The 23,213-nt window shown below is 50.7% G+C and overlaps 1 protein-coding gene across 4 annotated transcripts; it reads left to right on the forward strand.

The window, feature by feature from the left end:
- Positions 1-5,702: 5,702 nt before the first annotated feature.
- Positions 5,703-21,331, forward strand: LOC105605766 (apolipoprotein L3-like). 4 transcript variants are annotated; one of them, XM_042247217.2, is made up of 6 exons: positions 5,703-5,852; positions 10,245-10,343; positions 13,407-13,447; positions 13,625-13,731; positions 15,521-15,641; positions 18,299-21,331. In XM_042247217.2, exons 4-6 carry the CDS (start codon positions 13,701-13,703, stop codon positions 19,167-19,169), a joined length of 1,023 nt encoding a protein of 340 aa, XP_042103151.1. In that variant the 5' UTR covers positions 5,703-5,852; positions 10,245-10,343; positions 13,407-13,447; positions 13,625-13,700; the 3' UTR covers positions 19,170-21,331. The 4 variants fall into 4 exon arrangements, with proteins under 4 accessions (XP_042103151.1, XP_042103150.1, XP_027823533.1 ...); XM_042247216.2 differs by having other exon boundaries at positions 13,407-13,731; XM_027967732.3 differs by lacking the exon at positions 13,407-13,447.
- The last annotated feature ends 1,882 nt before the right edge of the window (positions 21,332-23,213 follow it).

A 23,213-nucleotide genomic window follows, 5' to 3' on the forward strand; every position in this document is an offset into this window, starting at 1 on the left:
GTAGGCAGGAAGGAGGGAAAGTCCATCCAAGGCCATGGTCACCCATCTGGGATTGCACCTGCCACGACCTTCTGAGGAGCTGTAATGGGATGCCTCAGGCTCCTCCTATCCAGGGAGGAAAGGGCAGCATCTGGGTGTTGCTCTTACCCCCACGAGCCTGCTAAACGGGGCACCGACTCTCTGTGTTTCCATGTGTGGAGCATGGGAGCGCCTAACAGGATCCCACGCCTGGAGCCCAGCATAGGCAGCCAGAGACCCGGGACCTGGAAATGATCCCAGGACATCTCCTAAGCCCCTCCCCACATGCTGCAGAGCCTTCTCCACACTTTTGTCCAAACCTCCCTCAGAAGACTTTCCTCAGTGCAGGGGTCTCCCTCTCAGCCCGTGTTTCCCTGAGGCTTCAACCGGTCCTCTCATTCCTCCTTGAAGATGTCAGCAGTCATGGCCAGCGCCTGCCTGACCTTCAGAAATGTGGGTTCATTCCTTCATCGGTTCTTCTTCAGTTCCGGGGGAATTCCCATCCTGCCCAGACTTCTCTGGGCAGGGTTTCAGGCACTGGGTACAGAACCATTCTGTGTCCACCCCCATCTCCCCCTGAACCCTTAGAGCTGGACTCCAGTGAGCTGATTGTGCGGCTGATGCAATTCCACGGTGACCCGTGTCAGGTGAGATCCTTGTGGTTCTGAGCAACAGAAACTGTGTCTGGCTAAGTGAGCGCAGAAGAGGGTGCACTGAGAGGGAAGAAGTCAGGTCAGGGGACAGAAAGAAGCCCAAACGTGCACAATTCAGGGAGGACAGGAAGCAGGACATGTCCCCCTCCAGGATCCCACAGTCTGTCCCCTGAGGTCCCATGAGCAGGGGGCTTAGGTCCAAACACCTGGAATCCCAGTGTCAAGTTCCCAAGAGACAGAATAACTTGGGCCTGGGGACAGTATCCTTGGACTAATAGTTCAGGCTGAAGGATGAGGAAGATGAATGAGTAACAGGGACCCGAACCCTGGGGGAAATCTCAGGTAGAGAGGCTCCAGACTGAGCGATTCCTGATGCACACGTGCCCTCTGCCCAGACCAACAGACACGACTCTCCTCACGCTGTTCTGGGTCCCAGCACCCCACACAGCAAGTACACCGCCCACTTCCCCAGCTGGAGACAAACACGAATCACCTCCTCCTGCTGCATCTTGCAGGGATGTCAGGGTGAAGGGCCCCAGCGCGATGCCAGTGCTTCCCCTGGTCCATCGGGCGCCTTTCTCAGTACTCTGCACGTATGTTATGTATGTGCAGCAACAGGGAGTGCAGTACACACAAGGACCTCCAGGAGCGCTGCTTCCCGATCCCAGTCTTCGCTGGGTCCCACTCCCTGTTCCTCTTTCCTGCGGGGAAATTCTCCCCTGTGGAGCCTGGGCTGGGCCATCGCTGTGTCAGCACTGTCACCTGGGTCCTAATCAGGACCTCACTGCACCTCTGAGAGCAGGTGCCCGTCACCCCAATGGAGAACAAGAGGAAGCTGGGCCCAGGGACCAGGAGAGTGGCTGAGGCCCTGCCTGGGAAGGGCCATCCTGGGTGGGCCCTCTGGGTGCCTTGAGCCTCCTCCCTGATCCATGTTGAGCTGATTGGTCGGGAGAACGCAGGGTGTCCTGTTCCAGGAGGAAGTGAAGCCAGCATGTGGTATTTCTGTAACTCAGCTCACCCTGGGTCCAGCGCAGAGTGCCCAGCCCCGTGGGGTCCCAGACCATGCCGCTGCCTGTCCCCACCTGCTGTCCTGTCCCCTGTGGGGAGAGGTGGCCGGGATGTGTGCTGCACACACATGCCCGCCACCCAGGACCTGAGTGCCTCCGGGCAGAGCCTCTGTTGACAATTTCGCGTTTCTCTCATGCCTTGGTGCTGGGCATCTTTAAGATCCTGCTCCCATCTCTCAGAAATGCCTGGAAGTTCACATCAACTTGTTCTTTTTCAAAGGATGCTGTCCTGGACCTCATACCGGTGATGACCGCTGAGTCTGGGCAGAGCCCTCCCTCCAAAGATAGGGACATTGTTTTTGAAAGAGAGCAGATGTGTTATGCCCAACCATTCTTTAACCTGATAATTAAAGAAGCTGTATATTTCCTTATGAAAACACTACAACTAACAGTTCAGGCTCAGAAAATGGGGTAAAACTTGGAGAAGTAAAAGAATTCCCCCAGTAAGACTATTGGACATCTCCCTACAGTGCAGCTATGTTTCTAGAAGCAAATCTCAAAAATCTTGTCATTTCTTCTGTACATACTTCAGTTCATCCCTATATTTTAAAAAGGTCTTTGCCTGGTGGCCAGACCCTAAAGAGTCTGCCCGTAATGCGGGAGACCCGAGTTCATATCCCTGGGTTGGGAAGACTTCCTGGAGAAGGGAATGGCAACCCACTCCAGTATTCTTGCCTGGAGAATTTCATGGACAGAGGAGTCTGGCGAGCTACAGTCCATGGCTTCACAAAGACTTGAACACAAGTGAATGGCTAACACTTTGCAAATGTCTAAGTTCGCTCTGCCCATATTGTTGGAATTTAGGCTCTTGCAACTTTCTTCATTTTAAATAACACGGCAGTGAACATATTTGTCTATGAAGTTTTTCCCTCATCTTTGAGGCTGTTTTTCTGGGGGTGGGCCCTGCAGATGACATTGTTGCGGTAGGCTCCGCCGTCCCTGGGATTCTCCAAGCAAGAACACTGGAGTGGGTTGCCATTCCTTCTCCAATGCATGAAAGTGAAAAGTGAAAATGAAGTCACTGAGTTGTGTCCAACTCTTAGCGACCCCATGGACTGCAGCCTACCAGGCTCCTCCACCCATGGGATTTTCCAGGCAAGAGTACTGGAGAGGGGTAAGGGAATGAGTGCTTAAAGGCTCCCTATGTCTGACCCATCCCCCACACCCGCCCCTCGCCCCGGGTGTCCCTGCAGGCTGACTTCGCCATCAAGGTGTGGCCAAGGCCACCTATGAGCGCATGTTCACACCACCTGGCGCACAGCCTCCAGTGGCTGGATCCCAGGGCATGGAGCTAATTGAACAGGGGTGTCCTCAGTCTGTGGACATGCTGGCTTAGAAGAAAGCTGGTTCTTCTCAGCAAATTGTGTTGCTTGCGCAGAGTATCTAACAATTGGTTACATTCGGATGCTGGGTTATACCCAGTCTGGGCCCAGCCTCCTCATCAATGACAGTTGTTGATGAGAGACTTGCCCTGTCACAGCGCTGCTCCCAAGCCACTTGTGGCCCTTGCGCGCCATCCTGCACCTGGCCCCACTTTCTTGGCTTCCCCTCCTTTGCTCCTTAGCTTCCTAAGTATGTTGAAGCCCCTCTTGACTTTAAACTACCTGTTTAAAGAAACACTTTCTCTAATTACCTAGGGCAATGTACCAGAGCCCCGATGTCCACTGCCACCTTTGTTAGAAATGCACGGGGACAGAGATGCCAGCAGGTAAAATCCCTTCAGGGCCCAGGTTCTGTGTTTCTCTGCAAGTCTGACTCCTTACCTGTCCCGTGCTGGCCCCCACGTGCCCCCTTCCTGGCTTCCCTCCACCCCGTTTTCCCTGCACCAGAAGTCTGTCCGCAGAGCATTAAGAGCGATCCAGGGCCTTGGTCTTTCTCTAGGACTCCGTGGTGGCTGGGGTGGCATGTGGTCAGTGGCCAGCTCTCCTCTTCTAGATCAAGGCCCTGGAGATCAAGAGTAACCTGTACCACATGGGCAAGAGCAAGGTTTTCTTTGGGCTACCGTGCTAGCCCACCTGGAGGAGGAGTGGGAACTGAAGATCACTGACGTCATCATCGGCTTCCAGGCCTGATGCAGGGGCTACCTGGCCAGGAAGTGAGTCCTGGGATGCCCACCACCAGCTCAAGGCCCCCAGCTGTCCTGTGGTGGAGGCACTGAGGAAGCAGGGACTGGCCGCCCTCACCCAGGCAGGTGTCCCCTGGGGAGGCCCACATGACTTTCCTGTCCCCCTGCTTCCTGGAGTTCTGCCTGAGGTTTAAAGTGAGCAGGCGAGAGGGGTGACTGTGCTCCGATTTTGCTTGCAGAAAAACCCCTGCCTCCCACTGTTGCTCCCTGTGTCCCTTCTGTAGGTGTGACACCCAGATCTGGCTGTCCCCAGAGGACCCTGAGCTCTGGGGAAGAGGCATCTTTGAGTTCCAGCAGCTCCTGTGGGAGCAGACTTGTGCAGGTCAGTGGGCAGGGCAGCTGCCTGTTTGCCCCTTGACTCCTCTGTGTCTGGGCTCTGGGGCGTCTGTCCTGGCCTGAACCCTGAGCTCTAGAAACACGGTGTCAAATGAATGTTTGCAGGACGTGAGCTGCTGACATTCTCCCACCAAACACAAGTCCCTGAGTTGCTGGAAGAACACCCCCCTCTCCCCTCCTCTCAGCTCCCTTATCTGCAAAACACATCAGATACATAACAGTTGGCTTTAAGACCAAACTACAGTTGGCTATCCTCATGGAATAATCTCCTGTCCCTCCCTCCAACCTGGGGGGAGGGGACCACAATGGCCCAGGGACGTGTCCTGGGGTGAAGCCGCCCTGAGGGAAGGGCAGGCGGGCCTCCATGGGGCATCCAGGTCCACTGCAGTCACTTCTGCTTGAGGCAAACCAAGAAGTTCACCAGCAGTCCAGCAGCAGGCCTCTCAGACTGTGGGAACTTGAGCTGCTTTTCTTCATCTGTGAAACGGAGCCAGCACTCCTAGAGCTGACGTGAGATTCAACAGGAAAGGCGTGGATGGTGTGAGCACAGTGCCTGGCACTCGCTCAGCCCCGCCCACAGAGGCTCTTTGCTCAGGAACCAAATGGAGGCAGGGCCAGCTCTCTGTTGCAGACTTCTCTGAGTCGCCAGGACACTGGTTTTCTGATAAAAGTCTTCCATTTGGAGAGAAAAAAATCTGTTGTTAGGTGGAGATAAGCCGAGGTAGAAAAGGGCAGCGTGCTCTCAGCCCTTCCCACGAACTTCTGCATCCACCTTATGGCAGTGACCACCAAGGCTGGGCCTCCTCCTGTGGCCACCGGGACTAAAGGCGCTAGTTCCGTCTGTGCCAGCAGGGCTCAGTCCAGAGGGATCCGATCCTAGGGGTGGAGGCGGGGCTTAGAGTGGCTGAGGGATGACCTTAGGCCCCACTTCCAGGCACCATGGGCGCAGAGCAGGAAACGGTGGGCTCTGCAGGTGAGGTCACGGGGGCTTCTCAGAGGAGGCTGCTCAGATTTGGGCTTTGAGAAAGTGTTTCTCCCGGCAGGATGCAGCAGGTGTCCCTGACAGAAGAACCTGTGTGAGCGAATCCTGGCAGCCACATGAGCGTGGCCCTCCACAGCAGAATGTGACCAGCATGCACTGAGCACCTGGTGTGTTCTGGGCCGGTACCACGTGCTGGTGGCACAAAGGTGGCTGGCTGGTGAGTGTGGGGTTGGTGGGTGAGAAGATAGAAATATGTAGGAGTGATTTGCCAAGGGCCTCACGCGGTGTTGGTGGTAGGTCTTCCTTCAAGGAGCCCGAGGCAGGGTGGACTGTGTCAAGAAGGACGTGGAATGTCAGGACTGGACTTTTTTGTCTAGGGTGTCAGCAAGATGGTGGGAATAGCCCAGGGTGGGGCCTGGTGGACAGGATGTTTGTTTGACTTGAGTCACTCAGAAATAAGGGTTTGACTTTCACTTTTGCTTCCCAGAGTTTATCTGGGCCCAGAGGGTGTCTGTGTTCTCATTGCAGAGACTCACAGCTGGTGTTCTCACTGCAGAGACTCACAGCTGTGTTTTCATTGCAGAGACGCACAGCTGGCGGCTGCATCTGCACAGATGTGAACAACTGGATCTTGTTCACACTCGGACAGAGGAAGGTTCCTGAGTAAGCAGGTGGGTAAGACCCCGCCCATCCCCTCTTCCCATCCGAGGATGACTGTCTGAGGAAAGGATGATTGTACCTGATTGACAGAAGAAGGAAATGGAACCTCAGACAGGTGAGGTCAGCAGGTTAAGCAGGGGCAGAGCCTGGATGTGGAGGCAGGTGTGTCTGAGGGCTTCCTCCCAGCTGAGGGCCCCTAAACAGGGCAGAGGGAGGGCGGCACCTGCTCAGGTGGGCTCAGCTCAGGATGTGGACTCCTCAGACACGAGCAGCGACCCCAGAAGGAAGGTATATGTTCCAGGTACTCAGCCATTTAGGAAACTAAATGAAGCAGACGGGGTGGAGGAGGACAAGGAGTCAGAGCCTCTCCTCCTATGACCTGGCCACCTTGAAGCTGTCCCCAGGGTGCTAGGCTGGGGCTGATGGGAGAAAGGGGATTTTTTTCAGATACAAGGAATCAAGGTTTGTTGAAAAACCCTGCCTCTGAGTGCTAGATTCAGTGCCAGGCCTGGGGGACACTTGGCCTGGAGACAGACCGGACACCAAGTGGGGAGTCGAAGAGCGTTGGCTTCCTGTGTTTGCTAGGCCCTCTGTTCAGGATGTGGGTGATGTGTGGTCCATTGTGGGAAAGGTGGCGCTGCTGGAGGAAGTGAGAAGGGCTCATTGCACAAGGTCCACATACATCCCAGTGTTGCAATGTTAAGATAAAAAGCCAAACTCTACAGACATCAGTATAATATCCTTTTCTGAATCCAGCTTGAACATCTGGGAGTTCATGGTTCACATACCGTTGAAGCCTGGCTTGGAGAATTTTGAACATCGCTTTGCTAGCATGTGAGATGAGTGCAATTGTGCGGTAGTTTGAGCATTCTTTGGCATTGCCTTTCTTTCTGACTGGAATGAAAACTGACCTTTTCCAGTCCTGTGGCCACTGCTGAGTTTCTTTCAGTCCCTTCAGTTTTTTCTCTCTGGTTTACGTTGGATCCTTTAGAATGATTGATTGATTAGGATCTTTCGTTTCTTCTCCATTCTCTTCCTCTTTCTCCCCTTCTCCCCTCCCTCCCTTTCTAATTTTAACAGGGGGAACAGGGGTTGTGCTGTGTCATCAAGAAGCTGCTTGTTTCATGTCCCCATAAGGGGTCCCACCCCTCATATTTTGAACAGGCTGTGCCCAGGAGGAAGGAGGGTGCCCAGAGGCCCTGGACAGGAGGAGCAGCAGAGAAGAGACAGGGCCCCTGATGATGAGGGAAGGGTTCTCAGACCTGGAGAAACTGAGCAAAAAGGGACCACCCCCAGGAAAGTGCAGCCTCAAGAGGAGCTGGGGAGCAGCTAGGGGAAGGTGGCAGAGGGAGGCTTGGAGCTGGGCCTCCAGGGACAAGTAACCCGTCACACGTGGGGCCAGTGGGGAATCACATGCATGGGGAGGGGCAGCCTGTACCAGGGAGCTGTCAGTCTCCTGCAGCAGGCCCTGCGGAGACAGAGAGGGTGAGGAACATGGGAGCTCGGGCAGTCGGGAGAGTCCAGGTGCTCGGCCAGGGACTTTCCTAACGCCCCTTTCCCTTCCCAGGGAGGGTGATTGCAGGCTCATGAGGGACATGTTTGGGGAGAATCTGTCTGCCCACGAGGAGGGGAGGGATGCATGCCTGGCCATGCAGCTGGCCAAGGACAGGCTTCTCCAGGGTCCTCCCCTCTCCCACCAACAGCCTTTCCAGAAAGGGACCAATCAGAGGCTAACAGAGGAGGAAGCCCTGGTGAGGACTCCAGCAGAGGAAGCACCATCAGCATCCACACCCAGCTGAGGCCCCAGACAAGGGTCAGGGCCAGGCCAAGAATGGGAGGGAAGGATGGCAGGATGAGTCCAATGCTCAACGCATTTACAATTGTTTGTCATCACCCAGGAGCTGGCCCTTCTGCCTGAGCCCTCCTCTTCTTTCTGACTAGGCTCTGTTCTCATGTTTCATGATTTCAATAGGCTGACCTGGCTCCTGGGGTCCTGCAGCTTTGGGGCAGAGAAGGGGCAGGGGGCCGCCAGCTCTCCTCTTCCATCTACCTGGAGGAGGGCCTGCCTTTGTGACTTCTCTCCCATCCACATGACGGTGCCTCCAGCCTTCGCCATAAGGCACAATCCCTAAAAACAAGCTGATGGTTACTCTTCGTGAGGGAGAGCTGGGAACATCGCAGAGAAAGGTGCAGGACGAAAGATTCTAGGCTTGGAGCTTAGGTGAGGGGATGCGGGGGAAGCTCTAAGGCAATGGGGCTGCTCTAGATGGGGTGCTGCGGGGAATGGGAGGCAGCACTACCAGCGGGCTCTCAGTAACTCATCTATGGAGAGGGGGGAGCAGAGCGAGGATGAAGCTGTGATTGGTAAAGAAGGGGCAGTCTTGCTTTTCAGCCAGGGGAGGGTTGTGGTGTTGGTGGGGGCACAGTGACGAGTGTTTGCTGTCTCCTTCGCTCTCAGGGTGACCCTGTGTGAGTCTGGAGTTTTGTGAGAGCCTTTACATCCAACAGGTGAAGAGCAGCGCCCTGTTGTGACACCAGGCCAGCCTCCAGAAGTCAGAGGCTCGCTCTTTCTCAATCCTCTATAAACATTTGTGTAAATAAACAGAAAGGAATATACCCAGAGACTTCAAGACCCCTCTTATTATTAAATTCAATTCACAACAAAACAATTCCCATTACATTTACTCTTCTTTGCACCATAGAAACAAAAGAAAGACACCAGCTCAATTGTGTCCCACTCTCTGCAGCCTCACGGACTGGAGCCCTTCCAGATCCTCAGTCCATGGGACTTCGCAGGCAAGAATACTGCAGTGGGCACCCATTTCTTTCTCCAGGGGATGCTCCCTGCCCAGGCATCGATCCCATATCGCTTTCGTCTTGCGTCTCCTGCATAACCACTCGCATTCTTTTTAACCTTTATGTCTCTCTTTTTGGCCACACTTTTCTAAAGTCCTCTCCTTTGAATATTATTATGAACTCATGGCCATTCACAGACTCTGCCTGTCTCAATGAAACATTCATAGGAATCATTATCTTTTATTGTTATTATTATATGTGGGTGCCCCCTTATGACCACTTCTCTGATCACCTTCAAGAGCATCCTTGCCTTTGCAGGAGCGGAGATGCAGTCTCTGGAATTCACCTCCCCTGCAAGGGGTCTTCCTTCCTTTGAGTGGATAGAAGCCCATGGGTGCCCATGTGGGTGGGCAAGATGCTGCTGGACACTATCTGTTTAAGGTCACAGTTCACGCTCATCATTCTGGTTTCACCCTGTTTTCACGCCTGCTTTCCTAGAGAACTAGGCTTCATCTACACAAACATGTTCCTACACTGACAGTTGTCACAGCACGAGTCACACATTTCCTGTTGGCGTTTAATTCAGCCGCTTCCGTCATCTTTAAGGTGGTGGCACCAGAAACCACCCCATTCTTGTGGGTTACTGACTGCTGTAAAGTGACTTCTGTTGTCTTAGAGTTAAAACAATCCAGTCCTAAAAGTGCATATGGTTCAGTTCAGTTCCGTTCAGTCACTCAGTCATGTCTGACTCTTTGCGACCCCATGAATCGCAGCACGCCAGGCCTCCGTGTCCATCACCAACTCCCGGAGTTCACTCAAACTCACATCCAATGAATCGGTGATGCCATCCAGCCATCTCATCCTCTGTCGTGCCCTTCTCCTCCTGCCCCCAATCCCTCCCAGCATCAGAGTCTTTTCTAATGAGTCAACTCTTCTCATGAGGTGGCCAAAGTATTAGAGTTTCAGCTTTAGCATCATTCCTTCCAAAGAACATCCAGGGCTGATCTCCTTTAGAATGGACAGGATGGATCTCCTTGCAGTCCAAGGGACTCTCACGAGTCTTCTCCAACACCACAATTCAAAAGCATCAATTCTTCGGCACTCAGCTTTCTTCACAGGCTAACTCTCACGTCCATATATGACCACTGGAAAAACCATAGCCTTGACTAGATGGACCTTTGTTGGCAAAGTAATATCTCTGCTTTTCAATGTGCTATCTAGGTTGGTCATAATTTTCCTTCCAAGGAGTAAGCGTCTTTTAATTTCATGGCTGCAGTCAACATCTGCTGTGATTTTGGAGCCCCGAAAAATAAAGTCTGACACTGTTTCCACTGTTTCCCCATCTATTTCCCATGAAGTGATGGGACCAGATGATTAAAACAGATCAAGTTGTACAGAGGGTTCTGCTCTTTCCTTCCCAAGGAAAAGCTTCTTGTTTAGATAGTTAACCAACGTCTTTAAATGCTATCACCACATTGGGAGGCCGAATGGTGTGAGAATGTGTGCGCAGGAGACAGGAAGCCGGACTTGGAGTCTGGCTCTAGCACCAGCTGTGTGCTTTGAGTAAATTACTTCATCTCTCTGAGCTTCAGTTTCCTTTCTTATAGGACCATTGTGAGAACTAAAGGGAAGTGAATACATACCAAGCAATTGGGAAGGTGCCTGGTGCAAAGTGGGAAGTCATCAACCACAATAGCTAGGAAGTGGTAAGTATTGCGTTTTGCTTTTTCTTGACTTAAATTTGATAGTATTGATTTGCTTCTTATTGGGAAAAATAAGGATTTCATTTATTTTTATACTTTCTATTATACCTTTCCCCTTCTTCTCCTTTTATCATTATTCTAATTGTATATCCTCTGTTAGGAAGCTTTGTACTTGTAAGCACTTTATTTACATCTTCGTTCCTTATGCTCTCGACTGCACCTCCTCTATCTTGACTCCCAGCTTTGTAACCTGAGATGGTAGTCTTCCTCCTCCCTTCAGTGCTCGGCTCCCAAGCTCAAGAAGTGTGTTTGATTTTTAAGTTAACAAGCATATTTACTTCACATATTTAAATACTCTGTTTCATTTTAAAAGATAAAGGTTATTTTATTAAGATAAAGGTTATTTTATAATGACTATAAATGAAATAAAACTAAGATTTTTGAATCACTAATAAACTTGTGAGTTAATACACCTGTGAGTTATAATACACCTGTGAGTTATTTCATATTATATATATTAATATTACTTCAATTTTAAAACAGTCTCCAAAGGTCTTGGACATAGATATATTTACTTTAGATTTTTTTTTTTAAATCACACAAAAGTGTTTACGCTTTTTGTGATATTTTAATACATTTTTAAAGACCTAACTTGTACCATATAGCCGCACATGCTTCTCAGCAGTTCACTTCAGTTCAGTTCAGTCTCTCAGTCATGTCCAACTCTTTGCAACCCCATGAACTGCAGCACGCCAGGACTCCCTGTCCATCACCAACTCCCGGAGCCTACACAAACTCAAGTCTATTGAGTCAGTCACGCCATCCAACCATCTCATCCCCTGTCGTCACCTTCTCCTCCTGAGCTTTGGTTTTTCCTAATGTTTCTAATTGGCTTCATTTTCACCCCTTGCACTGTTTATCTTCAGCATTTCCTCCATTTCTTTCCAACTGTGCCTCATGTGATACCGAGTCCTTGTCCCACAGACTCTGCAGTTCTTATCCCATTCTGGACTAGTTTCTAGGTCTGCTGCGCGCCCAGCTGGGATCCTTGGATTCCTTTCCCACGGGGTTGATGTTCCTGACTCCTGGATCCCACGTCTATCTCTCTCGTGGGTATCCTTTACCTTCCTCCATAATTAAACAAACACGTAAACCTATTTTTTTCCCTGCATCTCATTCTCAAGTAACTTTCTAAAAGTCTGGTGGAGGGTGAAGGCTGCTGTGAATATGGGATGGGGTGTGGGGGTGTGGGCTTGTCCCCTGCTCTCCCCTCAGCCTCCCTCTCATCTTGCTCCCTCTCCGGGGCTCTGCCCAGCAGACCATTCTTTTCTCCTGTGAACACCCTCCCTGTTTCTCTCCCTCTACTGCGCTCCTCTTCACCCAGTTATCACTTCTCTGACCAGTGAGTCTTCAAACATTCTTGAAAGACTCCGGTCTCCTACTGCTCCCATGCTTGCTTTTATTAGCAGCAGAGGGAGGAGAGGCAGGCTATGGGTTCTTGGGCCAGTGATTGGGTGGAACCAGTGTACCAAGGGCAAGGCTTCTGACCTTAGGTAAGTCAGGTAACATCTATGTGTCAGCTTCCTTATTTGTGAATGAGGGCACAGTGGTACAGACCTCAGAAGCTAATGGAATAACATATGAGGGACCATTGGTAAAGTTTCAGAGCCAATACCAATGCAGAGCAAGGATCACAAGCACCAGTTGCTCTTCTCAGTGAAAGTGAAAGTTGCTCAATCATGTCTGACTCTTTGTGATCTCTTGGATGACACAGTCCATGGAATTCTCCAGGCCAGAATACTGCAGTGGGTAGCCGTTCCCCTCTCCAGGGGATTTTCCCAACCCAGGGATCGAACCCACGTCTTCTGAATGGCAGGTGGATTCTTTACCAACTGAGCCACAAGGGAAGCCCATGTGAAGCTGTTTCCACTTGATTCTGAACCAGGGCCCTTTTGTGTGTTAGGTGAATGTGATAACCACTACACTATGGAAACCACGCACTTTTATCAGTAGATGGTATTACACCCATATATACCTTTATCCTCATTTCAGTCATGTCTCAGGAGGAGTAGCTGACAGATGCTCTTTTGCTTTCTTAAAAATAGTAGCTCAACATCATCAACACTTGCTTTCCTTCCTCATCTCCCATGACAAGATAATCACATGCAGAACCAAAATAAATGATTTAATTATAAAGATCTGATTTTTTTTTAAGAAAGACCACTGAGAATGGGTATTACTGAAAGGATGGACACCCTCATATATTATAAGTGTGAACATTTTGCTACAGTTTGTTTGCAGAGCATGGTGGCTCTAGGTATGGAAATTTTTTAGGTGTTGATGCCATCTGATCTTAATTCTCCTTCTAGATATAGCTCAAGGATACAGTCTCAGACGTAGGTGAAGTTTTATACAAGCAGAATATTCTTTGCATTATTATTTACATAAAAGTTTAGAAACTACATCAAGTCCAATATTAAGGAGGGGAAAGCAAGGAGGACAGAAAGAACAGCTGCAGGGGTCTCAGCCACTCAGAGGAGGGATACAGAAATTGGGGCAGGGCTGGTGGTACTCCAGGCCCTTGTGGGGAAAAAGGCTCTTGCAGAAGCAGGAGGACCTGGGCTATGGTAGCCGTATCACCAGGAACTTTATCAAGGAGAGACTTGAGCACAGGGAGCTCATCATTTTGGAATGAAAAGAGTCATTTACCAATTAACATATATCCAAAAATAAATATTTTTGTATATTATAGGGAGTAGAGCATAGTCATCACACACATGTAATTTGGATCAGAAAGACTCAGGTTCTAGTCCAGACTCTGGCACCAGCATGACAATTTGGACTCAGCTAAGTCTGAGTGAGTTTCAGAAGCCTGCATGTCAAGGACACTGGATCAATGTTATCATTAATATTAGTTATTACCAATTCAAAAACACAGGTGTCCCAACCTCACTTCACTCCAGAGTATCTATCACCTCCTATCTGTTCTAGTCTCTGGTTTTATTGCTCCTATAACTTCGCAGGTGCCTGTCTCCTATCTGATACCTTCTCCTTGTGCCCCAACAGGAGAGCAGGAGTCTGACTTGGCTTGGAAGGAGCTGTAGGAGGTGAATGACTTTTCTTAACAACCAGCAGAGCCCAGGAGACAGAGAACCACACTGGGCTGGTGCCTGGAGGCACTGGTGGCCGTCCCGGGGGAACCCACCAGAGAATTTGTCCCTCACTGCTCCCTGCAGCTGCTGCTCCTTCACAGTGGAGCTCACAGTCTCTTTTATCTCCCCAAGGGTGAGGTCACACCCCCTTCCAGCCTGATGCAGACAAGGAGCTGAAGGGAGATCGCTGAGAGCCCCTGCTGTCACCATGAGCTCAGAAAACTTCGGAGACTGCTCAGGTAGTCAGCTCTCTCTTCTCTGGAAGGTTCCTACTTGTGACCCAGAATTGAGGGAGTTGTTTCCAGGCTGAGTTAAACTACAGAGGAATCAAGACCCATGAAGAGGATGGATAGGCATCCTTGAGCTTCCAAGAGAGACCGGGAGACTCCCTCACCCTGGGGTCTGCCCGCAGCCTCCTTCCCGGCCCTCCCCTCAGGGAGCCATGACCAAGGCGCTGACTTCCCGCCTCTCCCACCCCCAGCAAGTGACTCAGGATGGAGGCCGGGAGAGCGCACGCGGAGCACGGACCGCAGATGGGCGTCCCCAAGCCCAGGCAGGCCTGGAGAGGAGGTCCTCCAGCATCACAGGAACATCTCCGCTCCCCCTTGGCCCAAGCCTCCTCCCGCTCCCAGACCCTGGGGCATCGCCACAGAAGCTGTTTCCTCCAGCTCTTCCCAGCCATCAGCCCAGCCGCTATGCAAGGGTCCGTGGACCCTGCACTGAACCCCCATCTGGCCTTTGCCGCCTCCCACCTGGAGGGGAGGGGTGATGAGGATCACATCTGGCTCCACCCCTCCTCCACCTGGTTGATCCCCTCCCTGCCCATCCTAGAGTCTGTGGTCAGAAGCAGGAATCCTCTCACATGGTAGTTTTACTCAATGGCGAGTGGTCCTAAAGTCTTTTTTAAAATTAGGTGACATGAGTTTGTAACGTTTTCTAAGTTTTGTGTGTACAACATTATATTTCTACTTCTATATACGCTACTGCATGCTCACCACCAAAAATGAGTTGCAAAGAATCCCCATTGTGTGCTATAGAGCAGAATGAACAAATCACAGGAGTTTTAAATGTAAGGAGAATTCAAAGTCTTGTCCAAGAAATGTCTGACACTTGACCTTGGATTCAACCTCAGGGCTTTCGGCTCTGTGGCCTTGGGCTGTCCATTCGCCTGTCTAAGTTTCACTTGCCTCTTTTGTGAAATAAGGATAATGCCTCTTTGCGTGGATTTACCATGAAACACATTTGATATCAAGTCCCAGCCCACACACATATATATAGCCTGGCCATCAATATCTTACCTATAATTCCATAACCTCCAGATCTCTGAAATCACTCAGGGATTTTGATAACTCATTGAGGAGTAATCTTACCCTGTAGTGATCTGAGGCTCTTTGTAGTCATTACATTCTTTATCCCATTTAACGTGAGTATTCAATTGCTTCATTGTCCAAACAGGAAAGCATTCATTTATAGGGTGCTTCCAGTCTATTTTGGAAGTGGTAACTAACAAATCACACTTGCTCTTTCTTCTCTTTGTGTGTGTGTGTTCAGTTGCTCAGTCATGTTCAACTCTTTGCAACCGCATGAACTGCAGCCTGCCAGCCTCCTCTATCCATGGGATTCTCCAAAGAAGAATATTGGAGTGGCTTGCCATGCCCTCCTTCAAGGGATCTTCCTGACTCAGGGATCAAACCCGCCTCTCTTACATGTCCCGCATTGGCGGGCAGGTTCTTTACTACTAGAACTCCCTGGGAATCCCACCTATGGCCTCAATTTACCTGGGAATCCCGCCTAGGACCTCATTTCACCTAACCTCCTTACAAGCCCTATCTTCAAAAAGGTCACCAGGGGGTTAACTTTTCAACACAAATTGTGGGGGAGGACGGTCCATCCATAACCCTAGGTGACCTCACCAAGAGCACCCCAGTGACTGCTGCTCAGCAAGATGAATTTTAACTACTTTATACTCAATAACGTTTATGTCCCACCACAAATTCTTCTAATCTTACTCCCTTTTCTTTCATCTAGATATTGAGATCTTTTTTGAAGACGTCGTTGAATGTCTCTGGGACACACTGAGCAGAGACGAACTGCTGCTCCTTCTGAATGAATTCCTGGAGAAAATTAAGGCTGACGCCAATTTGTCCAGGTAACCTGCACAGGTACACCAGGAAGGTCACCCATGTCCCCCAGCACCAGGCTAGCTTCCTCCTGGCAGGAATGCCTCCTCCAGGCAGGACCCTACTGTGAGGGTCAAGAGTGTTCCTTCTCAAGATCCCTTCAGGAATGTTTCCTCCATGTCATTTGGTGACAGTGAATGATCTTAGGTTGAGAAGAGATGAAATCTGCAAGGAAGGGCAGGTTATGTGTCCCTGGACAAGTTACTGAACTGCTCTCAGCTTTAGTTTCTTCATCTTTTCATTTTTATTGTGAGGACACTGAGATCATGCATGTAAAGTGATTCCCATAATGACTGACACAGAGTAAGTACTCAGTCAATATTAACATTTAAAAAACTTGTTGGGAAGAGATAGAAGTCAAGGTCTTTTTCTGGTGATGAGAACCAAGCAGAATTTCCCTTGGGACAAGTTAGAAATTCTTGACACCACCATTTGTGTCCTGGATCTGCCTACAGTCTTTCTATTCCCCATGTTAGGAAATGAAATAACCCTGCAGGGTCCTGCTGGCCCATAAGGCAGAGAGGCTAGAGAGGAACTGGAGGAGCTGGTGGGATCCTGCATCTAGCCCTGCCCAACTCCTGGGCCTGTGGGCTTAAGACTGTGAATCTCAGCCCTGTTCTGTGTCCAGTGGGAATAGCAATTCAGTCTGATGGATCATGGTGATGGCCTCAGAGTGAACTGCAGGGTCAGAGGTGGGAAATCAAGTGCAATCATCTCGTCCAAGGGCCCAGGGAGGCCTGCACCAGGGTCAGACCCAGGGGTCAGGGTGGAGCAGAGGGTCCAGGCTGGAGGACGAGTAGGCAGGCTTGGGCAGCAGGGCCAGGACTAGAGTGAGGAGAGTGGGCCTGGAGGACACGGACCTGAAGGGGCTGTGACCCTAGCAGAGGTCCCCTGAGTGGGAGAGGGGACATTCCTTACCTCCCTGATGAGCTCCCCTCATGCTGGACTAGAGGGCCCTGGGTGACTGTGTCTGCACACCCTGCCTGGGACTTGGCTTCTCACTCCATCTGGGACCCTCTTCTAATCTATGTGGAGTCCTCCTGAAAGTGGGATGGCTGTATGGCTCAGGGAGCCATCCAGGGTCACAATGAGTGGCTGTGATTGTGTGACATTTGAGGGATTCTGAGGAGCCTCACACCTCCCCACCCAAGAGGAAAATGCTTCCTCCACCAGCTGTGTAAGAGCTGGTCTCCTCAGGCTCAGCTGTTCAGATGGGTGTTTCCTCAAGTCCCTTGAATCTTTAGGGGTTCCACAGGTTGCACACGGTCTTTGGGTGCAGGCAGGTGAAGCCAGGTAAATTGTGAGTTAGGTTGGTGACCCCTGAGTGGTTGAGGGTGCTGGGTGACAGGTCAGGAGTTAGTGAGTGAGGTGGAGAGTCCAAGGGAAATCAGGGCTCAGCACATCTCCCGCGTCCCTGTCCACTGGGGCAGCACGTGGACCCAGTGACCTTCTGCTGAGAAGGTCAAGGGCTCAATGCTTAGAAGACAGCAGATGGCAGGCCAAATGGCTATAAGGTGCCTTCTAGCTCTGACTTTGGGGGTATAAAAAATTCTAAGTCATAGAGACAGCCAGTCTGCAAAGTATAGGGCCACAGTGCCCAGGACTGCCCTTACTTTGACTTCAGTGGAAAATTAGGGGATCCCCAGAGCAACTCTCAGGTTCAAGAATTCCCTATAGAATAGACAGGACTCACTGAAAGCTTCATGATCCCAGCTACAGTTTACTACAGGGAAGGATAAAAGTTCCCACCAGCCACACGGCAGAGTCTGGGCAGGTTTCACATATGAAGCTCCCAGTGTCCTCAGGACACGTTAGTGAACTGGATTCGGTGTGTGACAAGATGCACGGAGTACTGCCCATCAGGGACACTCACCTTGCTTAAAAGCCAAATTACCCTGACCTGTCATCTCCAGCCCCTCCTGGAAGTCAGACTCCTGCCCTAGTGTCCAGCTCTACCAGATGGCAGAACTGATACCATGGGACCCAGAGACCTTGGGTCACTTGTCACCTTGTCAGACTGACCAGTGACCAAAGGCCCAGGCAGGCAAGGACACTATCAGCCAGAATTCTCAGGGCTTAGGGACCATTTCCCAGTAGCCAAGGGCAAAGAGCAGAGAAACTTTTCACTACACACTGAGGCCCTTGAATGAAGGTTTTCTTCTCCAGTCCTACATGTCTTTGTTTATCTGTGGAGTTCCCACTCCAAAAACTCTTTCAAAGTGATGGTGTAGACCCACCTGTGTGACGTCTTTACCACCTATCTTTTCTTTGGCTGAGCCATATGGCCTGTGGGATCCTCATTCCCCAACGAGGGATGGAGTCAAGGCCAGCAGTGGGAGTGCAGAGTTGTAACTTCTGGACCACCTGGGAATTCTCTCCAATACGTTTCTTAAGTTGCCAGTATCCTAAGCTGACTTTCGTTTACTATTCCAAGTTTAGCTTTTTCAAGATGGAGCATCTATAAAGTATGAAACGTGTTTAAGGTTGAAAGAGAAAATTTTACATTTATAAAATTCTTTTCTAATGATTTATAGGAACATATCTGTATTTGTGCAGAATAGATATTATGGAGCCAATTTTACAAACACACACTGCCTTTCTAATCCCTTGACCTTCACCGTTACAGGGAAGACGCGGATGAGCTACACAAATATCTGAAGGAATTGAAAAGAGCCTTGGGTGAGCTGGGCCAAGAAAGACTCCCCAAAGAGCAGCTGGACAGGAGGCGGTTTCTGAAAAAGTTTCCTTGGGTGAAACAGCAGCTGGAGGAGTTCATAGTCAAGTTACATGAGCTCGCAGACAAGGTTGAGAAGGTCCATAAGGGATGTACCATCTCCAACGTGATGGCCCACAGCACCGGTGCTGTGTCTGGCATTCTGACCATCATTGGCCTGGCTCTGGCACCCGTGACAATGGGGGCCAGTGTGGTGCTCTTGGGCACTGGGATAGGGCTGGGAGCAGCAGCTGCTGTGACCGGTGTGTCCACCACTATCATCGAACATGTGAATAGGTCATCAGCAGAAACCGAAGCCAGTCGCATGATGTCAACTGTTGTCAAGAAATGGAAGGTTCTCCTAGAGGTACTCAAGAGCAACCGCCACATTGTTGGCACAACAGAGAAAGTCACAGAAGCTGAACACTGCATTGAAATGCACACCCATGCCCTGGAGACAGGCAATGCCAACCCTGGCTCTGCAGCCAAAGCAAGCGTCTACATGAGCCCTGGGAGGATCTCAGTCCCAGCCATCGAGCAGATAGAGGCAGGTTTCAAAGCCACAGCTTCAGCAATTACAAAAGGAGCCCGGATCGCGGGCTTGGCCATTGCAGGGGTGCTCCTCCTGGTGGATGTGGGCTTCCTGGTGAAGGAGTCGAAGCACCTGTACGATGGTGCCAAGACAGTAGCAGCTGACAGCTTTAGGCAGCGGGCCTGGGAGCTGGAGAGGAAGCTGGAGGAGCTCACCCAGATCTATGAGAGTCTGCAGGAGGACCTGATTTAGCCACCCCCAGAGCATTGCAGGGTCCAGGACATGTGAGGGGCTAAAGTGCAGAGGTACCTTGTTAGAGGGAAGGAGAGGGAGACCACATTAAAGAAGCTGGGTGTTAGGAATTTGGCATTTCTGTGGTTGAGCACAGCAGGGAAGGAATGGATGTAGGTGATAGATGAGGAGAGAGAAGGAAGGGGCCTGGAGCCTGGATTAAGGGAGGAGGGGGACCAGAGAATGAGAGGCGGGGAGAAACCGCTGTTTTTCATATGAACAACTTTTTATTTTGCACTGGAGTATAGCCGATTAACAATGTCGTGATAGTTTCAGGTGAACAGCAAAGGGACTCAGCCACTCATACACACGTATCCATCCTGCCCCACACTCCCCTCCCATCAGAAACCACTACTTTGGACTAAAGATGACACTGGAGGTGGAATACAGGGAGCAGCAGGCGAACTGGCAGTGAGAGGCCAGGTGTTCGAAGGCGTTGAAAGTGGGAGAAAGTCAGTTAGGGTTGTTGGGATCCAGAAGTAGCAGGGGCTCCTCTCTCGCCCTCCACAGGCTGTGATGTCCCAGCAAGAAGAGTCTTCCCCTGGTGCTGGTCTCTAGACCTCTCCTCCATTATCAACTCACCTTTGGCCCTAGTTGATGTGCCTTATTTAGGCAGTGACTCTTGTTTGTTTGTTTTATTGAAGGATAATTGATTTATAATATTCTGTTAATTTCAGGTATACAGCAAAGTGCCTCAATTATACAGGTATCTATGTTTTTATCTTGACTTCCCAGGTGGTAAAGAATGTGTCTGCTAAGCAAGAGACACAAGTTTGATTCCTGGGTAGGAAAGATTTCCTGGAGGAGGAAATGATACCCCACTCCAATATTCTTGTCTGGGAGATCCCTTAGACAGTGGAGTCTGGCAGGCTACAGTCCATGGGGTTGCAAACAGTCAGACATGACAGAGCATCTGAGCATGTATATGTCTACATTTTTTTTGTTCATTTCCATTATAGTTTATTACAAAATATTGAATTCTGGTCCTATGCTACTACAGTAGGCAGGCTCTTGTTTATCTGGTGTGTATCTGTTAATCTCATCTCCTAGTTTGCCTATCCCCCCAAAGCTTTGGTAAAAAGTTCATTTTCTATGTCTATGAGTCTGTTTCTATTCTGTAAGTTCATTTGTATTATTTTCTGTATTCTACATATAAGTTAATATCACAGATTTGTCTTTTTCTGACTTACTTCACTCACTATAGTAATCTCTAGATCCATACATATTATTATAGATAATACTATTTCATCCTTCTTTATGGCTGCGCAGGATTCAATGGTCTGTATACATGTTCCACATTTGCTTTATTCATTAATCTGTCAACAGACATTTCAGTTAATATCGTATCTTGGCCGTTATGAATGGTACTGCTATGAATATCAGGGTACATGTATCTTTTCATACTAGAGCTTTAATTTTTTCTAGGTATATGCCCAGAAGTGGGATTGCTAAATCATATGGTAGCTCTATTTTCAGTTGTTGAAGAAAACTCCCTGTGGTCTTCCATAGTGGCTGCACCAGCTTACATTCCCGCCAGCAGTGTAGAGGGCTCCCTTTCTCCGCAGCCTCAGAGCACTGCAGATGGAGGTGGCGGCCCCTGTGATTGCTGTAGGGGAGATGACTTATTGTGGTTTGGCTTGCATTTCTCTAATAATCAGTGATGCTGAGTATGTTTTCATGTACCTGTTGGCCACGTGTACGTCTTCATGAAGAATTGTCTATGGAGAGCTTCAGGCGGTGGCTTCTTGATGACAATGGTGGTGATGTGTTGGTGGCAGCAGTGGTGTGACAGCACCGTGGGTGGAGCACACGACAAGGTGCCAGGGGCTCTTTGGGTCCAGAGTGCACTGAGAGACCAGTGGAGTTTCCATGAAAGTCCAAGTGTGGAGCAGGAACAGCGGTTGATTTTAAGAAAGAAAGTAGGAGAAACAAGGAGGCAGAAACAGGTCACGGAACTTTTCGGAGTGTCAGGAGATGAAACAGCCTGGGCCAACAGACACAACTCTCTGACCCTTGGTTTCTTCTTCAGCTGGGGGTGAGGCTGGATAAGATATTTCAGGTTGCTCTGGTTCTCTCCACCTTGTGTTCTCTAGACTCTGGTTCAATAAACACGAGCTGATTCACTGAGGCTTCCTTGCATTGACTGAGGGGCTCAGCTGGGCTCCAGGCGCCTGACCTTCTTCCCCGTGAGCCTGTCTCCCAGGGTCTCAGGGCGCACGTCCTCCATGGCTCCTCCTGCCTGCCCGCTGGGCTCCCATCCAGTCGTTTCCCTCAGACCCTGGATCCCCACAGGCCCTGTGGGATGCCCGGGGATACCCATGTCTTCTGACTTGAGCTGAGCTCGGGGATGCTCCTCCTCCAGCCCCAGGGACCAGGATAGACACAGGGCACCCAAGGGTGACTGAGAGTACAGGGCTTGTGTGCAGGTGTGAGGGGTGGGGGGTCAGCCGTAAACAGAGGGGAGAGAGAGACAGCACACGCCTCACCCAGGCTGCCTTCACGTTTCACCAGGACTCTTGCAGGAGCTTCTAGGACCCCATTCCTGTGTTTACCTTGGGGCACTGCCCTGCCCCACTCATATATTCCCTACACAGGGTTAGAATGACCCTTAAGTATATTGACCTTTGCAGTACTCACCTCCAGCTTTTCTCTGGCTGCCCATGACTCTGAGCACAGATGCCAAACCTTAACTGCAGACCAAAGCAGTGTGCAAGAGCCTGGGGTCTCCTGAGGGCAGAGCTGGAGGCCAGGCTCACTCCATCCTTAGGGGCAGGACTGAGGGGCTGGGAGATGGGAGCAGGGATGGAGGGAAAAGCCATCCAAGGCCATGTTCTGACCTGGTCACCCATCTGGGATTGCACCTGCCTGGACCTTCTGAGGAGCCTTCATGGGATGCCTCAGTCTCCTCCTCTCCAGGGAGGAAAGGGGAGCATCTGGGTGTGGCTCTCACCCCCATGGGCCTGCTCCACAGGGCACCGACTCTCTGTATTTCCACGTGTGGAGCATGTGAGCACCAAACAGGCTTCCACACCTGGAGCCCAGGGCAGGAAGCCAGAGACCCGGGACCTGGAAATGACCGCAGGACGTCTCCTCAGTCCCTCCCCACGTGCTGCAGAGCCTTCTCCCCACTGTTGTCCAAGCCTCCCTCAGGAGACTTTCCTCAGCGCCTCTGACTCTGACCCCTTCTCAGCCAGTGTTACCCTGAGGCTTCAACTGACCCTTCCATTCCTTCCTGAAGACGTCAGCAAAAAAAAAAAAAAAAAAAAGGCAAAGTAAGGTTGCTAGGTCATGTCAGTTTCTTTGCCACCCTAGCCTGCCGGCCTCTTCCATCCATGGGATTTTCCAGGCAAGAATACTGGATGGGTCTGGAGAAGGATCGATTCAGGGATCAAACCGTCAGCAGTCATGGCCATCGCCTGCCTGACCTTCAGAAATAGCTCATTTCTTCATCAGTTCCTGGAGAATTCCCATCCTGCACAGACTCCTGGGCAGGGTTTCAGGCACTGGATACAGAACCATTCAGTGTCCACCCCCATGTCTCCCTGAGCCCTTAGAGCGGGACCCCATTGAGCCCAATGTGTGGTTGATGCAATTCCACAGTGAGCCCTGTGTCAGGAGAGATCCCTGTGGTTCTGAGCAGCAGAAACTGAGTCTGACTAAGTGAGCACAGAAGAGGGTGCTGGGGGAAGCAGGGCAGGTCAGAGAAAGGAAAGAAGCCCCCAAACTCGCACAGTTCAGGAAGGACAGGAAGCAGGGCAGGGCCCCCTGCAGGAGCTCACGGTCCGTCCCCTGAGGCCCTGCCAGCAGGGGGCTTAGGTCCAGGCACCAGGAATCCCAGTGTCAAATTCTCAGGACACAGAATAGCTTGGGTCCAGGGACTAGATTTTTGGACCAGTGGGTCAGGCTGAAGGATGAGAAGATGAATGGGTAACAGGGACCCTGATCCCTGGGGGTAAAGTCTCAGGTCAAGAGGCTCCAGATGGAGTGCTTCCTGGATGCACATGT

This window comes from Ovis aries, chromosome 3 (genome assembly GCF_016772045.2).
Source record: "Ovis aries strain OAR_USU_Benz2616 breed Rambouillet chromosome 3, ARS-UI_Ramb_v3.0, whole genome shotgun sequence".
NCBI classification, from domain to species: Eukaryota; Metazoa; Chordata; class Mammalia; order Artiodactyla; family Bovidae; genus Ovis; species Ovis aries.